The sequence below is a fragment of the Ruditapes philippinarum genome, unplaced genomic scaffold, assembly GCF_026571515.1.
Source record: "Ruditapes philippinarum isolate M1 unplaced genomic scaffold, ASM2657151v2 ctg4587_1_1_1_1, whole genome shotgun sequence".
Lineage (NCBI taxonomy): Eukaryota > Metazoa > Mollusca > Bivalvia > Venerida > Veneridae > Ruditapes > Ruditapes philippinarum.
Window position 1 is genome coordinate 179,984 of NW_026864220.1, and position 19,996 is coordinate 199,979.

A 19,996-nucleotide genomic window follows, 5' to 3' on the forward strand; every position below is an offset into this window, starting at 1 on the left:
TATTATGATTGACTACATTTCCGCTGAAAAAAACATTCATTAATGATAAATATTTTATTTTTACGCCAAATATAGTTCAGCTACTGTGAAATTATATTTGGTAATCATTACTGTGAAATTATCAGAATATAATTAACCGTTATAATTCAGTATATAATCTACTGCAAAACATGTAATAAAAAACTGTTTTAATTTGTTTAAGCATTTATAAAATGTATTTAAGCTTGATAATTTAACAAATTCTTGTTATTATTTATAATCTTCCTACAAGTATTAATCTGTACAACTCGTGCCATATACATGAACCTAAGTGAAACATACATGTAGTATTGAGTCATGACCGTAGTAAGGTTTAAATCCACAATCGTTTTTGTATTATCTGCTTTATTATTATACATTTTGTAACTAATACACAGATCAAAAATTTTACTCATCTGAATTTAGGAGAACTCAATGCAGGACAGTTAGAAAAATGTTGCCTGCACATTAGATTTCCAAGCTACTTGCCCTGCATCGTGAATGACTCTGAAAATATTTTTGATGCCTGCAATGTGTTCTTAGTCAATAAACTGTAAACCTGGCAAATAATGATTTATCTGATGAAGAATGTTGTTGGTTCATTTGTCACAATATACTTCCATTTACAATTTTTACTGAGAAATAAGTTTGTTCAAAGTTTATGAGAAATAGTCTGTTCAACGTTTACACCCAAGATGTTGTTGTTGTTTTTTTCATGATACTACTAGATTTAATAAGTATATAAAATACAATGTCATGGTACTTGAAGAATATTAGATCATTGGCTTAATTACTGTTAATGTATACTAGAATAAAAAAAATCTCATACATTTAAACATGTCATTGAATTTTCCTAATATATAATAGAAAAATAAATGATCTTAGACTAGAGTAGAACCTTTATTATCACTATAATTTTTATTAATATAGATAAACTCTTACTTTCTCCCTAATAATAATAATAATTTCACATATGAGCCCACGTCACACCAAAATCGCAATATAGTGCGTTTGGCGACCAGCAGGATCCAGACCAGCCTGCGCATCCGCGCAGTCTGATCAGGATCCATGCTGTTTTCGCTTAAAAAACTCTATTACAAGTAGAGAAACTGATAGCGAACAGCATGGATCCCTGATCAGACTGCGCGGATGCTGGTCGCAAAACGCACTATATGTTGGTTTGTCGTGACACGGCTCATATATTAATTGAGACCCTTTTCTGCCAATTTTGAGAGCTTTTGAAAATTTTTAATTTACTTTTTTATTTTCTTAAGCAGTTGTGGGGTTTAAAAATGCCTTTTAAAATTTTTGACTAAAAGGGTGCTAACTCTGAGGGTTTTTATTTTATATTTAAAAAAAATTTTAAAAAATATTACAATATCTTTAAATTGTTTGATCATAATTTTTAAATTAAATGGGAATTTATTTTCAAAAAGGAATTTTTTTAATTTGTGTTGATGGGATAAAAAACATAGACAAAATTTTACATAACAAAGTAATAAAAACCCGCCCCTTTGAATCAAAATTTTCCCCTTTAAATTTTTGGAAAAATTTTATTTGACAAATTCTGATAAATCATATTTTAAAATTTTTAAATTTACTAAAATTTAATACCTTTTATTTTGTTCTTCGAAAAGAAGATTTTAAAAATAAACCCCTAAAAAAATTATTGCTTTCAACACTGGCAGCAAAGCACTGTTATTCCTAGAAATTTAATTTCTAACTTTTTATGTTAGGGTTTTTTGCATGGTAGGCATATTCCAGGTGGATGCTTATGATGTAAAAAATAAACCAACCCTTAAATGATATAATTTTTAAATGGGGGAACAATTTTATTTAGAAAGAAAAAAAGTTTTTTGCAATTTTTTTATTGGACTTAAATTTTAAAAACCACAATTATAATAGATTTGACATAGTTATAGGATTAACACAAATTCCATCAAACAATTTAAACCTGTTTTTTTCTGGTTAAAAAAAACTACATATTGACATCTTATTATAATAGTACTAGCAATTAATGAAAATGTTAAAGTGTTATGAAAAAACATTTGTGAATAGCGTAAGTCGAAGACTCATCTCAGCATTATACATGTAGCTAGAACAGACATTCATGTAGTAAAATAATTGTAATAATAGTTATGTATGTTCATTACCACAGGCATTAAATATTTGCAAAATTTGGTGTTTCTTTGACAGTGCGAAAGATTGTCTCCGTGAAAACTAGCTACATAAGAAAAAAGGAAATATTGAATCCGTAAAAATTTCTAGGAAGACAGAACCTTTAACAATGATTATCTATTTATAATTTCTATACTTAATTTTGATAGTCAGTTATATTAATTAAACAATATTTGTGGATTTTATTACAAATAATACATAATTACATATTAATCACAGAGCAAACAGTTAAAGCTAGAGCCAGTATTGGACTAAAAGCCTATAACAACAGAAAATCACACACTAGTGACAAAATGGTCTGACGGGTATTTCAAAGAAGGGAGGCGATTTTTCCCAATTTCTTCTTCCACAGCTATATTCAATACAGATTTGACCTTTAACCCTTTATTACTATACCATATATAATCAATGGTATGACATTCTTCACCCTTTGGTCTAATTTTCCATGTTGTGTACTTTGGTTCCTCGTTATTTTTACTCAATAAAGTGTATGCGCTGTTAAGCCCTATAGAACAAGACTTCATCACAGAATAGACTGGTTCAGTAGCCTCGGCATTAAAATCTCCGCAGTAAATAACTGGAGCATCGTTACAATTTTCTTGCAAATAATTTGATATGTACTGGCCTTGTAGCTTTCGTTTCTCCTCATACCCTCGCTTTGCCTTTAAGTGTGTAGCCCCCACATAAAATATCTTCGGATCCTTCGTCTTCGTTTGAAACTGAGCAATTACAGTAACATGATTCGACTGCTCTCCATTCTCTTTCAATATTTTGCTATCTGACTGACTAAGAACTAGTTTAGAGGTGTCATACAATATTGCTGTACCATCAGGACCTATGTTATTTGTTTGATATAAACAAGGGGAATCAGGCTTCTCACTATAGACACCAGCATAGCCTAGTTTAGACAGACATTCAAACAAATATGGGTAGAAATCCACTTCCTCTAGACATATCACAGTTGGACAGTATCTTGTTATTTCTTCCAATACCCGTAACTTTCTTGACTCAAATTCTAATGCCTCTTTTGGACACTTCATAAAATTATCTGCACCTCCACAAAGACCTGCAGACAGAAAATTAATATTTCTACATCATTATCATGACGGGAGTTTCAAAATAAATCAAACAAGGCCCTATATATAGAATTATAACCTAATTTTAGTATCCATCTTAAGACACAACTATTTAAATGTTATGTGACAATGAGAACTTTGTTTAACAGGTCTCTTCTGAAACATAATTTTCTATTTCAAATACTTACTGTTTTGCACATGTAAATTGTAAAGTGAAACATGAGATTTAATATTTGATTTATTTAGAACTGTTCAAAAAATCTCTAACTAATGTTGATATGCATCTCTTTGGTGATTATATTCTAGCAGGGCAATATACATACTGCTACATTGATATATTGAAATGCAGTGATAGGCAATACATACCTGATATTTTTTTAAATGTTTAATCAAAATATATGATCACATATTTTGACTATTTTCAAGCACTGTAACCTTGTAACTGGTCAAACACTTTTTATTCTCTATAGTGTGATAATGACTTTTAAATGTTATAATCACTTACTGTTCAAACATGTTTTAAATTGAAGTTCATTGAATATTTTGTAGATATTAAATAAACAGTAGGTTTACTTTTATACTTTTTTTTCATAACAATGAATATTGAATTATATACTGCAAGATATGTTTGTATATCCTTGAACCTTTACTATTTCATGTCAAGGAAACTTATCAATTTATGTAACATAAATTTCTTAGTTTATACAAATTTATTTTAGTTTGTGTTGGAAGTTATAAGCTTATTGAAACCCCCTCGAATCTGTTCCTGTAATCAACCAGTACTAAGCAATGACTGTAAGGTTTCTTGCTTAAGGAAACAAACAACTTCCCCCACTCACACGGTCAGCAATCCTTAGATTACTAGTCAAACATGTTAACCACTCTGCCACGCCGCCACCTTCTTTTTATGTTTAATTCAAATTAACATTACAATTATCTATAAAGAATACCTTGTGCGAGAATATTCCATTGCATGACTCTAACAATGTCACCAGTGTCCGAGCTTATCTCAACAAAATCTCTGTGAATCAAGGGAGGTAACTCTAACTTGCTTATCTCAGCTTTTACTTCAGCTGGTACATGGCTATGTTCTGATGATGCCATCTTTATCTCTTATACCCTGAAAGGAAAAAGGTAGGATTTAACCTGACTGTTCTAATTATTATGATATAGGTAAATAAAATATAAATATTTAGGTCTATGTGGTATGTACACAAATGAATACAAAAAATCAATATAAACACTGAAATTGTCTAATGTCTTAAGTGTTATATTCTATAATATGATATACCCTAAGATTTGATCAATATTCAAACTAGCCAATCTAACCTGAGGCTACGGTATATTATCAAAGGCTGTAGAGTTGCATAATACACATGTAAGAAAAGATTAATGAATAAGTTAAAAACCAAGAAACAAACTAGATGTCCAAGGGCAGTATGTCAAGTCTGCTGTCACATCTGACCTTGTAGTATGACCTTGAGCTTTGACCAAGTCAAAAAGTTCTTGTGCTTGACACACCATCTTAAGATGTTGAACATTTGTGCCAGGTTATTTGAAATTTTACCAGCTAGTGATAAAGTTACGGTGCAGACAAGCTGTTTGAGACAATTTTTTTTTGGAATTGGACCTTTAAGTTAGACCTTGACCTTTGAACTTGCCACAAGGTTCTTGCGCATGACACATCTTATGATATTGAACATTTTTGTCAGGTTATCTGAAATTCCACCAGCTAGTGATAGAGTTACATGTATGGTCCATACAAGCTGTTTGAGACCATTTTTTTGCATATGACTTTAAAGAATGACCTTTACCTTTGACCTAGCCAAACAGTTCTCGCACATGACATGCCATCTCATGATGTTGAACATTTGTTCCAGGTTATTTGATCAGCTAGTGATAGAGTTATGGTGCGAACAAGCTGTTTCAGACCTTCTTTTTTTTGCATTTGACCTTAAAGTAGGACCTTGACCTTTGACCTAGCAACACGGTTCTTGCACACCATCTCATGAAGTTGAACATTTGTTCCAGGTTTTTTGAAAGATATCAATGATATATTAATGTTGTGATATTTAAGGACTGATGGCCCTACAATGTATGTAACAGATACATGAATGACCTGTTACATACACAAAGAGATAATACAGACCAGACGGTGACCTCTATATGATTCAACAGAGAAACATAGTTACATTACTATACTGTATGTATATAATGTATTGTAGTGAAGCTCATTTCTTAAAACATGTTCTTACAATTGATCCCTTATGCATAAAATAATGATCACTTTAGACATTAAGTTCCGGACAAACAGGAATGTATTTATTTATACATGTACAGTGGATACATGTAACAAACACCAACATGGAATATCTTAACATATATTATGCTAGTCCTATTCCTATAAATATGACGTTGTTTAGAGACATTTTTACTTTTTGGCTTAACCATCATAAACTGTAACAAGTCTTAATGTCTGATATATTCAATTGGACAAACATTGTCATTATACATACATTAACAAGAAAGATGGTTCTAAGGGCCTACCGGTTAGAAAAGTGGGAGTTGAAGGGGGATATGGAATTTAACCCCTCCAAGTGTCAAGTTATCCACATCACAAAAAGGAAACATCCTTTCCCATCCCAATACTACCTTCATGGAGTCCAATTAGAATCGGTTATCTTAGCTAAATACCTAGGCTTGGATATATCAGAAAACCTTACGTGGGATGCCCATATAGACAGGACATCGAAGAAAGCAATTAAAGCAAACCCTAGGATAACATAAAGTTTAATCCCAATTCATTAAGTCCATCGCTTCCCAGATGTTAGTCAGACCCCAGCTTGAATATTATGGTTCTGAAGTATAGTTATAGGTTATTCAAAGCAACCTCAGACTATTATAAATTCTCATTCTTTCCTAGGACGGTATACCACTGGAACCACCTACCACCTGCAGTTGCCCTTCTCTCTACCCCAGAGCAGTCAATGCGGCCAAAGCTAGCATCTAACATGTCTCTCCCTAGTTTTCCAGGCCCTGTTTTTAATATTATTAAATATTCTTTTATCCTCTTTTTAAACAACTCTTTTTAACTTTCTTTCGATTTTAGATGCGCAGACATTTCAACGTCCCCATGAGGGGTTTAACATTAACAGAAGACAGATACATACCTTCTATAAACAAGTTTATATATAGGCCTCCTCTTTCAAAAAATCTTAAATATTTCACTGTGTTTTATATTGAATTCATTCCCCTTTACCATTCCATATTTATCAGTTTATTGATTTATAAATCAACAAGGTTAGCTTTTAAACAAGAAAAATATTACATACATTCGTATGTAATATAGGTACGATTACATACTACTTTTTGTGAAGACTTTTTATGTTTGCTGAATTAAAGGTGTAATGTAAAATGAACAAACATGTCATGAGATATTTTATATCTTTAAACATTTTCATGGAATGTAATTAATATATCACCATATTAAAGTTGCATGCCTTCAGATGAGAAAAATGATTTCAAGGAAATCAAAATATGAAAAGAAAATTCACGGTCAATTGACTGCTTTAAAGCATAATCACAAAATAAAATTACAGGAAATTAAAAACCTTTTTAATACACTTAAGGTAGAATTTCATTGTAAATCATAGTCAAAGATTTGAGATATGATTATTTGTTCATATTAACATCATTACCGGTTATATATTGATAAAAAAAAACCCGAAAGACACAGTTTGTAAATATTTATTACAATAAAATATGAAAAAGGTATACGCGCCGAGGTTAGCTATAATTAAAATTCCCGCGCTAAGTCGCGGTGGTGCTTGGGATAATCAAACTGTAAATGGCAGCCATTTTACGATACGAAAATGCCCGGCCCTCCTCGGGCATTTTATCCTGTCGAAAAGATATGAAAAAAAATACTTGCAATTCAAGTTTGCTGGCCACATAAAGATTATCGATTTACTCTTTTCACACTTTTTCTCTGCCTGAGTATAATAATATTGACGTGTTTTCATTGGCTTAAACCACCACGTTACCAATACACATGTAGGTGTGAACTAATTTCGTGTTCATTAAAATTATTCCGTTAATAGACATATAACAATCTTATTTACAAATGAATTGATAAAACAACAATCCCAGAAGCATTTATATAATAAGATAATAACAATCATTGGAAAAAAATAAATGCATATAAATTGTAAATTTGTGTATGACAACTCAACCCCCTAAACAAAACATAATAGACTCAACCAAAACAAGCGCCTGCTTCTTCACCTAACTATGTAGTTGCATAACCATGATTAGCAATTTAGCGAACCAAATCTAAGAGATAAACCTATTGTAAAAATAATACTATGACCACAGCAGATTTCGTACAGAAAAGCTAGTAGCGACTCGCTTCGTAATTTTTTTCAAGGGGTGTGTTTAAATGTAAAAATGACAGTTCTGTTAGCTGAAGAGACTTCAGCGAACATCAAAATAAAAGTGAAGTCAACACTGGCCCGGTGCCCGATGGCCAGTGTATATAAGTTCAGGCCAGTGTAAATTTAAGAAAATTTTGTTAATTATTTAGTAGAATAAATTCAAAACTGGAATTCGGGCCAGTAAATTCAAAATCTTAAACTCATTGACTGAAAGTGACATATAAAGTTCTCTCAGTTTAACCAAGATGAGTATGAGTATATATGAAGGTGCATGTAAACAGATAGAATGAAGAACCTATGTCTATGCACATTTACTATATGGCCTGTTGACCTTGACCACAAAATGTTAGATAGGTAGATTTCATAAAGATGTCTCTTTATACAAAATTAAGTTGTAATACATGTATGTTATTTAGTATTGGAATGAGAGGCACAAGTCCTAAAGTAAACACAAGTTGTCAATCAATTCAGCCAGAAAAGCCGGGATCCTATTAAAAAAATATAGGGATCCCGGAAATTGACCAGTCTAAGAAGATGTTTTTCAGATAAGCCGGGATCCTATTAAAACATATAGGGATCCCGGGAATTGACCAGTTCAGGAATATAGTTTTCAGAAAAAGCCGGGGATCGTATTAAAAATGTAAATAGATCTCACGGATTGGCCAGTTCAAGTATATAGTTTTCAGAAAAGCTGGGATCGTTTTAAAACATATAGGGGATCCCGGGATTTGACCAATTCAAGAAAATAGTCTTTGATTTTTTCCAATTAATTAGGCATATAATTATAAGTATTGTGATTTCCGCATTTTAAGTTTGTTAATAAATAGCTCTAAATATATCTATATTCTAAGTTAAATTAATTTAACGTTCATTATATACAATAAAAAAATTAGCGTTTAATGGCCTTTCATTACGACAACAATCAACACAAATATAGTTCATTAGGTTTTTTCCTCCATATCTTATACGATCCCGGATCCCGGGCGTCCCGGATCCCGGCCAGTAAATACATACACTAAATACCGGAAAGGATAAAATGACCGGAAAAAAAGGGAAAAAATAAAAAATGCACAGAACCAGATGTACACTTATGTTAATTAACCAAACGAAAACTTACTACAGAGAAAACAGGTGAAATCGCTAAATCAGAAGTCAGTGTAAATATGATTTATTGAAAAAAATTCATAAAGACAAACATTTTAATCATCATTATATCTTTGCGCTCAAAACAATACTTGCTGATTTTTAAAAATGGCGTGAAAATTGAAGGTTTTTTGACGCTATGTAAGATTAAATTTGATTGGCTAAATAATTTTGGATCCTAGCCCTGATAGATAAATTTTGTAGAAAGCTGGAAGCCAAGCGTCTACTAAAATTTTTGGATGGCTTCGGAGTTTTAGGTTGTTTCTCAGTAAAATCCTACCGTAATACCGGCTCGCCGTGGCGAGCCGGCATAAAGCTCTCCTCTGTAGCAGTGACTAACACATTCATTGACCGTTATTGAACGAATCGTCGAACTGTCCGGTAGAATTAATGGGTCGGAATGTCCTAGCAGTCAAAATGCCATTGCCAAGAAGCCTAAGGGGTCAAAAAAGTCATGGAGTCTAACGTCAAGGTGTTATAGCCAATATGGGTTCATCCGGACACTAGTGCACTTTAGATGTATTTCGGACTTTACGCGTATCACATAGATTGACAATGAGAATATAACACTAAATATCAAAAACCCTTTAGAATGTTATTGCCATATTGTTGTTAAACGTGAAAAGTACATCGAATATTGAAATATTATCAGTAATTAAAGTAAATATTTACTTTTCGTATGACGGTGACACTGTGCAATATTCAATTCATGAAAATTAACATTAGGTTATAACACACTAAATAAGTTCCTTTGCCACTAAAAATTTACCAACAAAAATAGGGTCATTTAAATAGATTCTATTGAAAACAATGTTCTTAAACTAGAATTGTATTCAATTTCGCTGCATTGACGATACATCGACTTAAACCGCAAAGCCTGAAATGGAAATCTTTCACAATTTCTAGATTGAAAATTTGTAATGGCTACTCATTTTACAGTATACACTCTTCTTTGTCTTTTACTAAAGTACTTTAAATGCTAAGCTCATAAAAGAAAACACATGATGATACAATGTATAAATATTCATTTTTTCTACATTATTATTTTGTGTTATTGCAATTAATCTAGTAACTGTTACTTTACCTTTTTTGCAAAAAAAAAAAATCCCGCTAACTACACATGTATATATCACAAAACTGATTTCAAAGATATAAATTCTTTAAATTATGCAGCTCTTTTATAATTGCTTTCTTTCCTCCTTTTTTCATTTTCTTCTTTTTTTCTGCATGACACGAACTCACGGAATCCGTGCCCAATAAACTTCCGGTCTTGCTACTGGCCTAAACGGACGGACTGCCATCCTTGAAATAACCAAAAATCCTTTTCACATATAGATCGGATACAACTTGGTAGAAAGTCTTATTTCCACAAGTCAACTAGAAAGCAGTATTACTTAAATAATCAACGTAAAACTCAATAAAGTGATGGTTAAAATGTTGAGAATTCATCTACGATATCATTTACTTATGTCACGGCCGGAGAATCACATTTTCATTTTTTTCCTGCCCAACAGGGGAGGGAGTGGATACTTTGTGGTTTAATATTTTTTGTAACCAAACATAGACAGTTTAAGAATCAACCCTTGTTGGCAGTGATTTATGTTTATTTTCTCCCTATAATCAACCTGTTCATGGTTTGATTAATTTATTACCTGTACTTTCTTATTCAGCAAGCACGTGGAAGTTTTTATAGTCGTTTAATTTGTAGTTGAGGTGTATAATTTTACTTACTATAAGAAAACTAGAAATTTTACGATAACTATTCAGGTAACAAAATTACAGTCTTTAAAAAATGAGGTCGCTAGTTATAGTGAATTAAATCATACATTGACAATTAGCAATTTGAAATCTGAAAAAAAGTCTAGATCCTGGGATAAGTTTAAAGAAAGTAACTTTTTATTACATGGATTCTGATTTGATGTTGTCAGCTAATAAAATAGTAGACGTTCCAGCAGATATATATACCCGACAGAAGAAACTTTGACGTGGTCATTTGCAGCACGGAATTACATCAACGGACTAACTCAGAACGAGCCTACATATTTTCGAAATGTTCTTTAGTCAATTTTTACAATGTCCGTCCATGTATGTTCAATTCTTAAGAATGTATTTTGCACACTACCGTACATATCAGATAATCTACATTTTCCCTCAATTTGATGCCACGAGGATACAAAGTCTACCAAACACTTATATGCATGTTGTAGTTTATCTGTTTAGCTGACATCACAGTAGAACACTTTGTCGTAACCAAGTTTGTGCAAGCTTCAAATACAAGTTACTGTTATTTAAAAAAGAAAGCCAAAACGTTTGCATAATATAATGGCCTTTTTTTAATGTTAATTATTCATAAATTGCGTGGTATAGGGTTTCTTGTGAAGAAAATAAAACGAGCATTTAGAAGAATTTGAAGTCATAACTATGACATCTCATTCGATGACAAAGTCACAAGGCGATAAATGTTGATGCCAACGAAAAAAAAAATTTTTCTTAGTCTGGCCAAGGGGAGGTTTTTGATTCAATATGAGTTTTATAATATGCATTATTAATTAACTGTGCAATATTAGGCGCATTAGCACTTGCAATTCAGAGCTGATGCATTTTCACTATGACATTCTGGATAGAAAACTCAGCCATTATGAAAAAACACATCCATTATGAGAAAAGTCAACCGTTTTAAGTTTCAGACATTCTGACTGACTGTTTGACATGGCCATTATGAAGCTCACGCTAAACATTGAAAAATCCGATGCCATTGCGTTATATATAATAATTAAAGGTTTTCATAATTAAAATCTTATTTAGCTTGAATTCTTTGGCTTTATGACAATATCATTATGAAAACAAACTCCAATTATTGACATTATAGTAACACAGCTTTTCCCTAATGTTGTTGCTTATGGGTCAATAAATAAAATTTGTAAGTCGCTGGATAGGGCCTTTTAACTGGGATCAAAATATAATCCTTCAGATATGTATATTCAAATGATGCATTAGTCTCAAGAGGAAGCCTCATTCACTGACATCTGACTTGGAAACCAGTGCAATGCATGGGAGGATAGGGTTGTTTTGACAAGTTATAAGAAATCCTTAAGTGAAGCAAAATTAAATCTAAGCTGTTATATAAGTGTTATTGGTTTTAAAATACTTAAAATTTCCTGAATTTCAATATCGCAATAAGTGAATTGCATTGGGCAGCTCTGAGGAGTAAGAGTAAACTATTTAGAAATTTCCCAGGCGGTTAGTCAAGTTTAAAAACCTTGTTGAAAGAAATACTGGCATATAGTGCTGTGAAAATATAAGTAGGAATCTGAGTAGCCACTTTTATATGCTTGCATAGAGTGCCAGATAAAATACACGAAAGCTCTATATATTTTAGCAAATAGGACAGGGAAGAGTGTAGTGTTCGCTGCGAAAACCCTTAATATTGTGATGGTTCAAAGGAGTAGGGACTTTCTAGAAATTTTACATTCTAGTCTCTTATGTTTAAATGCCTTAAAATATTTAGTACTATCTGTAATATTATTTCGATATTACTATTATATTGGCCTATAGTAAATGTCCGCCATCTTGGATTTTTCGACCATATTGGATTGTTGTTTGTTTTTAATTCTGTTTTGGTGTCTAATTTGTTTTTACCTAAACATGCTTTGTGTCAAATTTCAGGCTTTTTCTATCTTTAAAAGTTTTATTTGATATATAATCCATTTATGATAAAGAATTTGCGGTTCCTATATTGGCCTTAAGAAAACGTCCTCCATCTTGGATTTTTTTCGGCCATATTGGATTGGCTTTTTTAAAATTCTGTTTTGGTGTCTAATTTGTTTTCACCTAAGCATGCTTTGTGAGAAATTTCAGGCTTTTCCTTTCATTAAAGTTGTATTTGATATATCATCCATTTATGATAAAGAAATTTGGCGGCCATTTTAGTGGTCATTTTAAATGGCCATTTCAATGGTCAAGATCAAGTTTTTCAGTTTGGTATCCACCTTTATCGGATTCAGCATACCTTAAATAGGTAAAATACACCAAGATACCGCTTGTACTACAAAATGCCTCTAGCATCTTATAGAGAGCCAAATTCTCAAAATCAGTCCTGTCTATTACCCAAACAATAAACAGAAAATTCCTCATACAAACACCAACTACATAAAATGAAAACTCTGAAGAACTTTTTCCCGATAATGTCTTCCCAGGTCATGTGAACGTTGCTCTTCTTATAATGAGTTTTTTTCATATGATAATAATAATAATAATTATTATTATTATTATTATTATTATTATTATTTACATTGTAAATCGTGTAGCAATGTATTGAGAGTGTACCCTGTGTACACATAACCTTGAAATACAGGCCATTTCCACGTGCAAGTAGTGCAAATAAGGTGACCCTGTATTTTGATAGTCTTTATTAGACAGCATATACATACCGACACGTGTATGGTGTTCATTCTTCATTTTCTATTGAAATATTGAACAGTTAAGATTAAATATGGCGAATGCAAATGTTAGAAGGCATTTATCAGAAGCAGAGTTGTGGCGAGCAGTTGGTATGGTGGAGCAAGGGGCTCAACGTGAGGTTGGTGATGTGTTTGGTGTGGATCATACAGTTATCACCCGAGCTTAACAACATAGTAAACTTGTGAGACGGCATGGTGGTGGCAGAACAAGGGTGACTACTGAGGCTGAGGATCATTTTCTGGTCATCCAGGCACGAAGAAACCGTTTTGCAACTGCAACCCAACTTCGTTCTAACCTTCAAAATGCTTCAGAAGTGCGTGTGTCAACACAAGCCATACGTACACGTTTGCACGAAAGTGGTCTGCGATCGAGAAGACCATGTATACGGATCCCGCTGTCTAGAGACCACTGTCGGCTCCGATATGATTGGGCCATGGACCATGTTGGTTGGAGCAGGATGGACTGGCGGCCTGTCCTCTTCACCGGCGAGTCAAGGTTCTGCTTGCACTACACAGATCGTGTGCTAGAGTATGGCGAAGGTCAGGGGAACGGTTCCATACAGCAAACATTGCGGAAGACGACTGCTATGGCGGCGGATCAATAATGGTCTGGGGTGAAATCAGCTGGGATGGACGTACTGACCTCATTGTCCTCGACAGAGGCACATTGACTTCCCGGCGGTATCGAGATGAGATCCTCAACACCCAGGTAAGATTCTATGCTGGTGCAATTGGTAATGGGTTCATTTTGATGGATGATAATGCCCGTCCCACTACAGCCAATGTCGTCCAAGAGTATTTGGAAAGACAGAGTATTACTCGTTTGGACTGGCCGGCCCGATCCCCGGATCTTAATCCCATTATCAATGATGTTTATAAATCGCTATGTCATATATAAGAACAGAAATAAATCTAATATTTGACATACAACATAAGATAGGTACAAAAACACTATTGGTGCTTGGCAAACTTTGAGTAGTATATATATTGAATATCTTGAAAAAAAATATTTTTCCGGACAAAAATCTATTTTTCCGGACAAAAATCACTTACAGACTTAATCAATAAAGGAATGATTACACAAAATTAGTGGTATAAAAGTTTAGATAACGATTAATTCGGATTAAACTAAAAGTAAATCTGCGATCATAATCAACGTTGAATCAAAGTTGAATATGCATTGGTACTAGATCCTTATGGTCGTCCATAGTTCAATTTTGGTTGAACAACGTCCATATTTCAACGTTGTTTCATTGTTGATACAACGTTGATTGCCTGTTGGGAATAATAATAATGATGATGATGATGAATAGAGGGTATTGAATGAGAGTAAGTTCAATAACGAGTTAATTTAAATTATATCATGCGAGCATACTATTATTTTATTCAACGAGTTCAATAAATTCAGTAATGAACCTGTATGAATACTATATTCCATTTATCACATACCCAAAATAAAGACTGTTTAAAGTGAAAAAGAATCGTTTTTCATTTCAACGCGCCTATAGTGTTATTGGGTGTCAGACCTTTATTAAGGGGGTTACAAGAGAGTGCTGATCTCGCGACCCTACCCTGGATAAAGTAAAAGTGTAACAATAACGTTTTAGGCGAGTCTAAAAAGTTACGCTATATTTGTATCACGCAAAAGACGTAACTTCAAACTGTATGCACGGCCATGCAATACCGTTTTTACGGAGTCGCATAAGCGGCACGAGTATGTGAATAAATAACAATAATGAAAATATTTTTTTGTATTTATTTCATGTAAAGACTTTAACTTTCCTTTGCTCGAAACAGTAAAGCAATAGCTCGGCATTATATGAGTCCATTTATTATAAAATAAACGTTTCATTTCATCTGTCAAAAAATAAGATATACGTCTCATTCTATATGCGTCATGAGTTTCTTAATCATTAATTTTTTGTCACGGACCTACAGTACGAGCAAAATAACACATTTAGCGGGGTTTACTCAAAAATTAAAGCTCATAATTTCATATCCCATTAAGTCCACGTATTAGTGACTTAAGGTGAAATATATCTGATTAAAACTTAGATAGTATTTCATCTTTTGTAGAGAAAAAAATATTTTTAAAGAAGTTGCTGTAGATAAAATCTGTGTAATATTATTAAGTGATTAATATAAATTGAAGTTATTAAGTCAATAAAGTGATAATTTATGTGTAACTAATGGTCTTTTCGTTTAATTCCCACAATTCGGGATTTTATCAAATTATCTCATCTTCTGTTCACCCAAAGCTAACATTCATATAAGTATTTCAATCTTGATATTGTAGTGGATATGTTATGGAACATTTTTTCTATCTAAGTTTTTAATTCGATTAAGTGGTCGAAAAATATATAACACGTTGGAAAACCCAGTGGTGAACATGGTACTAGGGTCCAATGTTGGGTGGTGGATATTTTTTTTTAATGAAAACATCAAAATTCTTCTGATATTGACCGTATTTTTATGAACCACCACCTCTTTAATTGCAACTTAAGCCACGAAAACATTCGGACAGAAATAGTCCGATGACACAGCAAACATAATTATGATAATCGTATTTCTTATTATTTTTATTATTTTTTTAAAGAAAGAAAAAAAGAACATGCAGTGCAAAGTTATAAAACATTTTTACGATTCTTTTCTCTGATTTGACACGCGATAACAAGTATCCAACCTAAACTTTGCCCATTATCTCATAGCAGATAATATTGTTAAGCATATTGACAGAGTTATTATATAAAAAGATAATTCGAATATGCGCCTCTCGCCAATCATTGTCAAATTTTGAAAGTTAATTTCAGCGGCGTTGAATAAATTTGATTTATCTTGGAGATTTTAAGAGATCGGATTTCGGGGATATGCACTGCATTGTAAATAAAAAAAAATTGTAATGAGGTTGGAAGAAGTTATCAAGATAGTAAAAAAAGACGGGGGGAATCATCAAAGAAACCTTTCAAATAACTGTCAAGAAAATAGAACAATTTCTCCAGCGGTTATCATTCAAATTAGGAATGTAGGAAAATAAATGTTTCCCCTTATAACAGTTAATAGCAATTTAAAAAATGAAGGTGTTTTATAAAAAGGCACAAGTATGTATGATTTCGAGGTGTCATTTTCTGATAAAGAAATGAAAATATATACATTATTTTGATAAAAAATGTGATATTAAAGAGAAGGGCAATTTGAAAATGGGCGATTAAGCTATCAAAATGTTATTTTCTTTTCAAAGTGTTACAGATTATTCAGGTGATGTATCCAATATTGAGGCTACAGGAATGTAAGTGATGGTTTCTGGAATATATTCGTGTGTTGTTTTTAATTATTTTTTTGATATTCAAGTAATCAGTAACCTAGCACATAAGTTAATTTCAAATTGTGTGTGCACCGTATTATTTTAAATCAGAAAAGTAATTCTTGTATAGTGCTTACACATCTCAAAATTTTTAATATATTGCAGTTTTGTTAAATTCTTATCAAAAAAGAACAATTTTGCCTGTCGTAAAGTTCATTTGCTCCTGGCCGCTGTGCATTCTTAATGATCTACCTCTGATACTTCATTATTCATATTTAAAAAATGAAAAATAGGAAAGAAGCTATTCAGTTTCTTTATGTGCTCAGACGCCCGCGCGTGCCCTTCGCTCGAACATATCACCAATTATAACATGACGGAAAGGGCCGAAAAGGTGCGACTGCCGGTTGCCCTAATTAAAATGCACAACATAGTCTTTTATAAAAAAAAAAACAACAAAAAAAAACGCCGTGTGAAATAAATTAACAGAAGAGACTCATGTGACGTAGTACAGGTCATGTTAGAAACTGTGCTATGAAGTAATTATCAATTTAGTACCCCTTAAAATGCATTATAGGTGGACAGACAGAAAAACAGACACCAAGTGCTGTTTTTTATCAATCAAATATAGATACAAATAAGAAACGTAAAGTATGGTTACAACTGAAAATGATTGACAAATATGTGGGGCCTGCAAAAAAAGTCTAAATATATTAATCGTACTGCTGTAGGTAAAAACCTGCAGATTTATTGTTCTTTATAATTTAAATAATTGTATTCTGGTAGGAGGTATATCATGATAACAACATTCAACATGTGACGACATATATATTTTCTTTGTACGACATGTTACACAACTTTGATAACATCAATCACTTTCCCGATACACTGCTCTATTAAATTGTTAAAATTCACAAGTATATATTTCAATTTTGTTTATCTCCATTCACGTATTGTGTCTGATATAAAAAGAAAAATTAATTTTAAACGGTTATCTTTCAAAGATCACAGACAACTTTTTATGGCGTAATTTGATGTTAAATTGTACTTAATTAGGGGTTCAATTACTAAATTACTGTAATAGTTTTATAACGGTACGAAATCAAAGATTTATCTCTTATCAGCGGAACATTTGTTCAATTTTCGCACCTTACAAATGATATATTTTTTTTAAAAATGATTGGTTACTGTAACATGTTTTTTCTCGTATATGTACATTTTTATTTTAATAATGGGGGAAAACTTTGATTATTTAGACTACGGCTGTTTTAAATGTCTCTTGCAAGTGTAGTTTTAATAGAAGGAATTAAGGTGAACATCAGGAGGTACATGTACAATTATCATGGATTTATAGTAATTTGCATAATAAACATGTGGATTTGTTCATATATTAAGTAAGTGGCTACATTTGTTTTTATTTTCTGTAAGGTTTACAGATATTTAAAATGGATTTATCATTTTTTGTGTCTCTGTAAAGTACTCAAGGTGTACAGTGGCTACATTCTTTAACCCTTATAACACTTGTACGAATATCAAGACAAATTCTTGGAACTATTTTGTCCAGCGTAGATTGAGAAGCGTTCATTCGATAGTACGCTGGTTCATCGTAATACCATTCGGGGCTTGCGCGCCCCAGTAAGAGATAATTTATCTGCATGGATTATACAATAACATTAATTTGACACTATGTTAATACCATTATACATGTACTATCATATCCACATTTTATTTTATGATTATTTTTTTCTACAAACTCCATTAACAAATTCATTAAACTAAATTCATTCCCATGGTAAGATGTACATTTATACAAATGTAATATTTATAACTTTTTTCATTGACTATTTTTTGTAACATTTTATAGACTAATTTACATAATATATTGATATGAGCGTTCGAGAAGCAGATGAATATAAATGATAAAGACATCAACATTTTAATAAGTTAAGGTAAGTCTCATAAAACTACAAGTTGAAAATCGGTCCCATGAATTCAACAGACTCAATGTCGCAAAAGTGTTTAAATTATTAAAATGATATTTCATGGATGCCTGCTTGCCATTTAATGTTATTTATTATTAATTAAAAAATCGACATTTAGGGCTCCTAATATGTATTTGTTCCTTGTTAAGAATCAATTTAAACAGGCAATGAAAAAATCAGTTAGCAATATCATTTTATCCTAGGTCCTGATTTTTGGTTGCTAGTTTTGCCATTTAAAAGACACCATATATCATTAATGCATCTTCAGTTTTGTCTTTTCCTGCTGCAATTTGTAATGGACTGACCCGGTTTTGGAACTGTTCATTCAAACTTGAAGGGATTTTTAATAACATATTCAGCTAACGACAGTATAAAGACTGGCCGGCGTGCAGGCTGGCCTGTCACTGTACTGGAGGAAGCAGGTTAAAGGCCCATTATGCATCAGACATGCTTTTAATTTCATGTCTCAAAAGGTTTTTAATATTAGTGTACTTTTATAGTGTCAAAAAGGTAGTGAATGAGTATTATGTATAGAAGTCAAAATACTACTTTGTTTACATTTTGATACTTTCATAACAAATTATTTCACATTTATCGCTATTTTCTTTAAGTAAAAAGCACCTAACGTTCTCTTAAACAATTATTTTAACATGTTAAAATTTATGTTGGCCCTTTTCTTAAGAAGTGAAAAGTTATTTGTTTCTGAGGTATAAATATGTTTTATAACTTTTTGCTGAGATGAGAAAAAATGCTCATCTATTGTTGCATTGCTTATTTTGATGTTGTTTGTTTAAGGGAAGTAGGGAGGGTGCAAATAAATATACTTAAATTGATAAAAATATATTAAACCGAATTAATTTATATGTGGTTAAAATGTAAAGCTTTACACAAAACGTTTGAATTTTTTATTGATTGCCAATACGAAAGAATTTTATTGACACTTATTTAATTACTACTATGCCCGTAAAAAACGTTTTTTCTCATTCTTTTAATGTAAGTTTAATTCTATTTCGCCATAAATCTGAACTACCCACTGTACATTTCAGCGATGAATAATTCAGCAAAACGAAATTTGTTCGATGTCTTAATCGAGGTATAGCAGGGACAATCTTAAATTGAGCCGCGTCACGACAAAACCAACATAATGGGTTTGCGACCAGCATGGATCCAGACCAGCCTGCGCATCCGCGCAGTCTGATCAGGATCCATGCTGTTCGCTATCAGTTTTTCTACTTGTTATAGAGTTTGTAAGCGAACAGCATGGATCCTGATCAGACTGCGCGGATGCGCAGGCTGGTCTGGATCCATGCTGGTCGCAAACCCATTATGTTGGTTTTGTCGTGACGCGGCTAAATTGTTAAATTTCACGAGTAAATATATTGTGTTTACAGATTCCCTTTGGTACAAC

The 19,996-nt window shown here is 32.4% G+C and overlaps 1 protein-coding gene across 1 annotated transcript; it reads right to left on the reverse strand.

The window, feature by feature from the left end:
- Nucleotides 1–1,982: 1,982 nt before the first annotated feature.
- On the reverse strand, nt 1,983–9,552 carry LOC132724865 (nocturnin-like). Its single transcript, XM_060709822.1, has 3 exons — nt 9,521–9,552; nt 4,223–4,392; nt 1,983–3,262 (listed from the first exon to the last, which is right to left on the reverse strand). The coding sequence occupies exons 2-3, from the start codon at nt 4,374–4,376 to the stop codon at nt 2,472–2,474; spliced, it is 945 nt and encodes a 314-aa protein (XP_060565805.1). The 5' UTR covers nt 4,377–4,392; nt 9,521–9,552; the 3' UTR covers nt 1,983–2,471.
- Nucleotides 9,553–19,996: the final 10,444 nt, after the last annotated feature.

Excerpts from the sequence above, each read along its gene's own strand:
- LOC132724865 (XM_060709822.1), bottom strand. The coding sequence starts at position 4,376 with ATGGCATCATCAGAACATAGCCATGTACCAGCTGAAGTAAAAGCTGAG. Across the intron at positions 3,263-4,222 it reads ATGGAATATTCTCGCACAAG|GTCTTTGTGGAGGTGCAGAT; the intron begins GTATTCTTTATA and ends TTCTGTCTGCAG.